An 8,218-nucleotide genomic window follows, 5' to 3' on the forward strand; every position below is an offset into this window, starting at 1 on the left:
CCAGGACTCCCATTTCTCTTTATGAACGTAAAGTCTAGGTTTCTGTCAGTTTCCCTATTTCCTCCCCTAGTCAGTCCTGAGAGCAGGGGCTGTGGAGTGCAGACAAGAGCTAAGGAAGGAACCCCAGGCTGGAAAAAAGAAGAGCACCAACGACCTAACACCAAATTTATCACTTTTAAAACCAAGAGATTAAGGAACATCCAGTGTCCATGAGTTTCCACACCGCAGTGGCGATCCCAGGATACCAACTCCTTTCAGACCTGTTGCAGGGGAGGAAAGGGAAGGTGACCGACGGGCCTTGGGGTCATCCTTCCCTCTGGTCAGCCCAACTCGCTACCTTCAGAGGCAGCGGCTGCTGTTAATCTCATCTGAGCCCTCTCTCTCCTAGGCAGGGTTTGGGAAGTATCTCTGCTCTCAGCCCATAATACTTTGGTTCCACCTGCCTGCCCTTTATTAAAAAATAAAATCAAATCCCTGGCCTACTTTCGTCACCTGTTCCAGAAGGCATACATAGCAAACTTTCCATTCGATCCTCCCTGCAGCCACTTAATCCCGTCTCTCTTTGTCAGAAGAGATATTTGACCTCTTACCACAAAGGTTAAATTTTCAGTGACTGAATGAAGCTGCTCTTTTGTCTACACCTCTGGCTCTAAACTCTAGGCCCTACAACCTGCTCTTCTGCTGGCCCAAAGCCCAGCCCATGGGGCTTACCAAGCTGGCTCCCTGGGAATCCGCTGGTGGCAAGGGGGCTGACGGGTCCTTTGTGCTGGGCTGCACACCACACTGCTCCTGAATCTTGGGGGTGGATGCTGCAGGCTCTAGGGAGGGAAAGTGGGTGGTGGAGGGAGAACCAGCCCTTATACAGGGACTGCAGCTGCTGAGAAGGGGCCCCAAGACCCACTGGGTACAGATCTACCCTGCCATTGGTAGGGTAGATCTAACTGCCTCTGGTCAGTTACTATGATAGCTCACTATCATCCCCCCTCTTCACCCCCGTAGCCAGGGACTGAAAAGTCAAAACAAAACCAAACCACCAAACCCTCTAAAAAGTTAAAACTAAAATTACAGTATAAACTCAGGTGAGGCTAAGCCTGACATGAATTGCTTTGACCCCACTCAGTGTAACCATTCACTGGACTGCAGAAAAAATGACGTGTTTGATTGCAGGATGCTCTGCCAGGTAGTGTGTTACATGACATACAGAACAGACAGTATATGTCACTTTCACATAGCTGGAAATGGTAGGAATTCTGGAACAATCTGGAACCGTGGCTGTGGATTAACACCATCAGCTCTGCGTTCCCGTGCTGCAGGAACCAGACTCACTGGAAGACTCCAAGGCAACCCCAGTGAAACAGACACCAGCTCTGTCGGTGAACTGGCCAGTCGTGGAGGTGGGACTATAGCCCTGGCTCTGTTGCAGGGCCAAATACTGTTTTCAACCTGGTGGGGTTTCCTCATTTCCCAGCCACATGAAGATATCTGTGGTCCAAGATGGTAGCTTACAGTAAGACAAAGGATTCAAATGTGATGTGTGGAATACATCATGTCCTTGACTGAGCCTTAGGCCTGCTATTCCATCTCTCCCAGGCTGTGACTCCTCCCCTTCCCTCAGCGGGTAAAGTTGGCTGGGGAACACACCTCCCAGGCTTGTACATACTTTGTGCTATCCCAGGAGTACCCGGCCTTGACGCTGAGCCTGTGTCTGGGATCTCAAGTGGGCAGGACTCCTGGGTCCCTGTGTTCTCAGCAGCTTCCTCAGGTTCCTCTCCTTGCTTCTGTTGCCCTAGGTGATGCTCAACCATGGTCTGGAGCTCTTGGGGGCATGGAGAAAGGAGGAAACATTGACTATGACTGCCTAAAATCTCCCTTGGGGGTTCTTTCAAATTCAGTAGCCCCACCAATGGGTCTGTGCACATTTCTGGGTGCTTGAATTTCCAGTGTGATGAGATCCTAAACGGAGGAACACTGACTGGGCAATAAGGAGAGACATGAAAGCAGGAGCATAAATGTTCTTTCAAAGGCAAGTAGGAGAGGGAAAGAGGCTTCATGTACACAACACACTCCTAACGTACTACTGTCCACGGTCTCCCTAGGGGCAGGAGAGAGGCCTCAGTTTGGAGTCAAGGAATATAGCACCTTCCATGTGCTGTGCTGATGAGGTCACGTGCTATTTATCTACCATAGTGAGGAGGTGGCATTCAGGCTTGGGCTATGAATCAGTTTCACCAAGGCTACAAGAGACTCCTGCACATAGCCCCAGCTCTATTCAAATAAAGGCAGACCCAGTGGCCTCCCAGCGGTTCCCGGCACAGGGCTACTAGATCTTCTCCCTAGCTTCAGGCAGAAGGGAAATTGGAAAGGAGATGCCAAACCTTTCATGGTGGGTGTGGTCCTTGTCATCTTCTTCCGTTGCCGTGGAGACATTGACAAAGTGGACTGTGAAGACACAGAACCTGGATAGGTGCCAGTCCTCCCCCACCCCCTTTGCCTTGGCATGCTTTTGGACTAGAGGTCAGGGCAGGTGGGTTTCAGGAGAAAGAAGATTCCACCAGGCTGAGCATGGAGATTGTGAGAGATGAGCATCAAAGGCCTTGCTGGTGGGGAACAAGGCTTTTGCTTTGGCTTCTGGGGAGCTTACTCAGGGCCTGTATCTCCAAGTGGGTGCTCTTTCTCACTGAGCCACACCCTAGATCTAGAGGGCCAGGGTTTGACTTTTGAGGCTGGACTGAGTAGGAGGGGCCAGCTCACCTTGAGAAGTGGGTTGGGGATCCTGTCTTCATCTATCTCTGAGGGAAATCGGAAACACAACAACAACAACAACAGCAACAACAAACAACAACAACAAAGCCAGTGATAAGAGCAGGAAATCCTGGGAGTCCCCAAAGACTTGAGTTCTGAAGGAGAAGGGACTCCATAGTCACCTGCATCCTGAGCTGTCTCAGAAGCCTGCTCTCTCTGGATCCCCCTGTACTGCTGCTTGGCTTTGCCAAGGCTCAGGCCTTGTAGCCTAAGCCTGTCTCCTGGCCTCAAGCCTTGACATTTGTGAAGGCAGATTTGGGGTCCTTCTGCTTTTTTCCCTCCTCTTCACCCCCAAAGCCAGAGCTGAGCTTTCCCAGGAGCAGGGCTCCCTGAGAGAGAATACCAAACTCGTTCTGATTAGGCCCACAGATGTGCATCATTCACGGAAGTTGGGGGGAAGCTGGAGACTTGGGCATCCCAGATTTCAGACTAGCCTGGTTACTTGTTTTGCATACTTACCAAGCTCTTCTGACATTCTCCAAGACCTTGTTCTGTCTCCAGACCTTGGTGGGGACTCTGGTGACCAGAATCCCATTTTCTCCCTGAGCTGTTTCACCCCCCCCTCCCCCGGGACCTGATGCCAGCTGATGGAGGCGGTCTCTCCCCCTCACAGCTGTCACTGCCTTTGGAAGTGGGGGCAGTGACATCTCAGTTGCTGGAGAAACCTAGAAGGCTGCTGTCACAGCAACCTGCGCTTAGTTGACCATCCAGTTCCTGGGAGACTTAGGGACCAGGTGGTGCCCTCCCCTCCTAGCACAGCCCCATCTTGGGGTGAACGCTTACCCCCAGGTCTGTCCTTCCTCTCTAGCACCCACCCTCTTACAAGGACCCCCTTCTTCCCGGCACTTGTCCCCAGGGTTACCTGGGGATGACTGGTCACTGGTCAGCACAAGTGTGGCAGGGGTGGGGCGGCGCCTCCGAATCTGTGTCAGGGGAGGAGGAAGAGGTTGAAGTGCACCAGGAACACCTTTCAGGTCAACTCTGTCCATCTCTAAAGGTCATGTTACCGCGTGGAGTGCACCTGGGCCATCTACGCGACCCCTCCCTGGCCTGTCTTCCCACCCCACTCTTGCCCTACTCGGCTTTTCTTTCAGAAGCTTTGTCCACTCTGGGCATCGATTTCTGTTGTCTTCTGGTCAATCCTGGATCAATGTTCAGAAGTAACATGAGGTCAGAGGACTTCCCTCAGCTTCCAGTCCAGTCCCTAAGCAGACATTAACCTTTGATGGGCTCGGACCCGTCTGCGGAAGAGCTCCTTTAGGCTCTCCCATGGTGAAGGAAGGAAGGTTTGAGTACACCTCTCCCCTGACCGCCACAGCTCCTCAACACTCTAAGGAAGGTTTGAGTACACCTCTCCCCTGACCGCCACAGCTCCTCAACACTCTAAGGAAGGTTTGAGTACACCTCTCCCCTGACCGCCACAGCTCCTCAACACTCTAAGGTTTCTTTAGCCTTGGACACACTGGCTTTCTGATTAGTTAGGGAACAGGGGAAGTGGTCCCAATGGTGGACAGGACGTGAGGAGGGGTCTTGGCTAGCGTCCTGGCCAGGCCCCAGGGGAAACTGGGGTATAAAGCTGACTGGTGGCTAAGGATCCAGCTGAGCTCTCATCTCCCTCCTCTGGCGGGTTAATTGTTGTCCCGCTGGCTATTAAGCTGACTGTTGCTGAATTCCACTGACTCTTGGGAGGTGTAGTTTTTCCCTTTCTGGGGAAGGTTTGGAAGACCTTCCAAGCTCCTGCAGTTCTCTCAGGTAAAGGAAACAGCTGCGGGGAAGCAGGAAGGAGTGAGGACCCAAATGATCAGGTTTTGATGTGTTTGTATCTATCACTTGGCATCGTCACCACTGGCAGTGGTAACTGGAGGTGACAGGATGCCTAGAAAGTGGGAATGGTAGGAGGGTCTGTGTGAGCCAGAGGGTCTCTTCCCAAAGGAAAAAGGGCATGTGTGGAAGGGGGCTTCAGGGGTCATCAGTGACATCTGCTTTTAGTGATGTTTCAAGGTCCCAGTAGAGCCAGACATGTGTGTGTGTGTGTGTGTTTAGATATTAAGTGTGAATTGTCTCTGGCTGTTCCTGGTACAAGATGCTTTATGTGTGTAGCAGTGGGACCCCCTCTTTGCTAGGATCTAACTCCTTGCCTTCTGACAGAGTAGGGATGTGGTGAGATGGTTAGTGGGGGTTGGGATGGTCACTGGAGAGGAGTGGAAGTCACTGAGTCTGGGTGGAATGCGGATTAGTGACTTAACAGCACCATATTGGGAGCCCAAGGGGCTGAACAGGTCCCTTAACAGACTTGCCCTAAACAAGGATCTGAAGGACCCTGGGCACTTGAGAACTGTGATATTGTTAGAAGGGAGGAGAGCCAGACTCCCTGAGTCCTAGGTACCCAACAGAGAGGTCTCTTTTCTGCTTCTGCCCCCAGCTCTCCTAGTTTTCAAGGGCATATGAAGGTCGTGGTGCAGCCCCCACTCCCAACTCTGCTGAGCCCTTAGCTTCCCACCCTTTCTCCACCCCCACCCCCTGGAGGCTGGGGTAGGAGCTCCTGCTATGCTTGGAACTTTTGTCTACGCACTTGGTAACACAGCAGGAAGGACTGGGGGCAAACATTTAGGCCCAGGAGACAGATTTCTGAAGACTAGAAAAGAGTGGGCAGAGTCCCAGATTTTGCCCCCTGCCCTCCTCCCTCCCACCTCAACACCAAACAGAAATAGGTGTCAGATCCTGTCTGCCAGTGCGAGGCAGCTCTCAGAACCTCTGATTCCTTCCCACTCCTGAGCTTCCATTCCTGGGTCAGAAGTCATCTTAGTCAATCTCCTGTCTTAGGGCATAGTCCTATTTCTTGAGCCCATGGAACAACTCCTCCTCCTCCTCCTCCTCCTCCTCCTCCTCCTCCTTCCCCCTCCCCCTTTCCTCCCCTCTCCCTCAGGTGTGTGAGGTGAGTTCTGGAGATGCTGGAAGGCCGGGTACCTGGCCCTCCCTTGCATGGAGGAGCAGAAGTTTTAAAGAGCACAAGTGCCGTCCCCTTTTGTCCACACCCAATTCTATCAATCAGCCTAAGCAACGTGGAAACATCTCTCCCTCTTGCCCATCCCCAGAGGTCTCAGAGTAGGTCTCACTGCAGCCCTAGCCTGGAGAGAGCTAGATGCTCCTGCGGAGTTGGTCTCCACATGGCCAGGGAATGCGCAAAGAGACAGGCTGCAGGTAGTAGTAGCCTTTCCATACGCTCACTGACGCTGAAGCACACTGCTCACTCACACACTGCCGCCTCTGCCAGGCTGCTCTGAGCTAAAAATAGGCCAGGCCAGGAGGCTGGGCCAGGGCCCTGCACTCCCACCCGGTGAGCCAAGCTCTCTTGGTGACTTGCTCGTGGCTAAGCTTGGACCCCAGCCCTAGACGCTCTAGTCGATCGCACTGAGCCTCACATCCCACCCCCACTCCCTACTCCAAAGGGCAGGAGTTAGACCCAGGACCCACGTGCTCCGATTTGCAGAAGGGAACAAACATCAGCTTGCAGACCCCCGCCCTCGCCTCAAAGCTCCTCCATCGCTGTCTCCATCCCCTTGGGTGCCACACTCAGAGCCCAAGTGCGGATGAGTCGGAGGGGCGGAGCTGTCTCTTTTTTCACACTTGACGCCCCCCGCCCTGTGCTCTCTCCCGGCGGTCAGTGCCAACACCCAGCCGGGAAACTCCGGGGGTTGACTGAGAGTAGGGGACGCAAGGTCGCCAGCGGGGGAGGGATCGTGTCTCCAAGGCAGGGCAGGGAGAAACGACGCTCTCGGAGACAACCCGCACAGGGACCCGCACTGACTGGGAGACGAGGCTCCGCCATTGGGGGAGGGGTTGGACCCCTCCCCCCTAAACTGGGCGAGTGCATCCCCGGAGGGGTGCGGTGCCAGGCAGGGGGTCTAGGCAAGGATTCAGGTTCCAAGACCCGGTCCCTAGTCCTTCGCTGAGTACCGCTGCCCCGCCCTGCCCATACCTGTTCGGCCGCCTCGGGGTCCAGGTGCGGCTCCAGCAGCGGCACGGTGAACTGGATCTTCCGTGGGCTGTTATCTGGCTCCATGGCGTGGGGCACCGCGGCGGCGGGACTCGGGCTGGGAAGGGCGCACTCCCTCTCCGCTGCGCTCCAGCCCCGGCCCCAGCCGGGCGCTAGGCTCGGCTCGCAGCTCCCGACTCGGCGCGCCCCACTCGGCACGGGGACTGTGCTGCTGCGGATTGGCTCCGCATCGCCCCTCCCGGCCCCCTCCTCCCCAAGTCCTGGGCTTTAACCCCGTCGTGGCTGCGCTGGCGGCTGCGCAGGTCGCGGCCCCTCAGACTGGAGAGCCAGACCTGGTCGGGTCGCTATCGTAGTCCTTCGGCAGGCGGGCATCCAGGTATCCTAGACTCTGGGCAGGAGGTAGATGTGAAAAGGGGCTATCAAGAACTTCTTCAAGCCGGGGCAGGTTTCAGGGTCTGGGGAAGTGGAAGGGCGCAGTCTGAGAGGAAGATGGTATTTATGATGTAAAGGAGATTTCATAAAGAGAAAAGGTGGAAAGGGCATTTAGGCACGCAGCAGGAGAGATTAAGGTTAGACTAAGAGAGGACTTTTCCTTGAGGAAAACTCTAGAGTGGAAGTGAAAACTTGGAGGGCAGGTATGGGCTTTGGATCCTGTCCAGTTTTGGGAACACCCCGAACAGGGAGAGGAGGGGCAGGCTGAGGAGGGTCTCAAGAGCGCGGCTGGAATGAGAGAGGGCCAAAAGCCTGGAAAGAGCGGGCCATTTAGGGTAAAGAAGGAGCCTGGGGGTGAAAGCCAATCCTGCTTGTGAACTAGATTTCACTTTCTGCTTGCCACACTATGGGGCTGCAGAGTAGGTGAAAGGCTTGCAAGGGGAGCTTGAGGATGAGATGGGGAGATGGAGAAGGGTGCCCCTCTGGTGGGGAGGACTGTTTACAGATGACTGGTGTCCACTTTCCCTGTTGGCCGAAGGAAGAAATGCTTTGCTGGGACAGGAGCGTGGAAGTTAGGCCACGAGGAGAACGTACTGCCTTGGTATGGGACCAGTGAGGACAAAAGGATGCTCATAGGAGCTGGAGTGCCCTGTACTAGGGTGGGGTCACTGGGGAGGGGCCCCTGATGGATTTAGGAGGCACAGGGGACAGAGATAGAGAAGAAAAGCCTCCAGTGCTGGAAGAGGCACACGGCAGGGCCATGACAGCAGTTTCTTTCTGATCTTATTTATTTATTTATTTATTTATTTATTTATTTATTTATTTATTTATATTGGGCTCTACATTTTTCTCTGCTCCCCTCCCTCCCTCTCCCTTCCCCTTCAACCCTCTCCCAAGGTTCCCATGCTCCCAATTTACTCAGGAGATCTTGTCTTTTTCTACTTCCCATGTAGATTAGATCTATGTATGAGGCAGGGTCCTCCCAGG

General features: G+C 54.2%; 1 protein-coding gene across 1 annotated transcript; it reads right to left on the reverse strand.

Annotated features, from left to right (window-relative positions):
* Nucleotides 1-151: 151 nt before the first annotated feature.
* Nucleotides 152-7,002, reverse strand: Ppp1r1a (protein phosphatase 1 regulatory inhibitor subunit 1A). The gene is made up of 7 exons (XM_057791352.1): nt 6,782-7,002; nt 3,665-3,725; nt 2,752-2,789; nt 2,376-2,439; nt 1,661-1,816; nt 712-818; nt 152-260 (listed from the first exon to the last, which is right to left on the reverse strand). Exons 1-7 carry the CDS (start codon nt 6,863-6,865, stop codon nt 255-257), a joined length of 516 nt encoding a protein of 171 aa, XP_057647335.1. The 5' UTR covers nt 6,866-7,002; the 3' UTR covers nt 152-254.
* Between the last annotated feature and the right edge of the window lie 1,216 nt (nt 7,003-8,218).

Source organism: Chionomys nivalis, chromosome 17, assembly GCF_950005125.1.
Source record: "Chionomys nivalis chromosome 17, mChiNiv1.1, whole genome shotgun sequence".
NCBI classification, from domain to species: Eukaryota; Metazoa; Chordata; class Mammalia; order Rodentia; family Cricetidae; genus Chionomys; species Chionomys nivalis.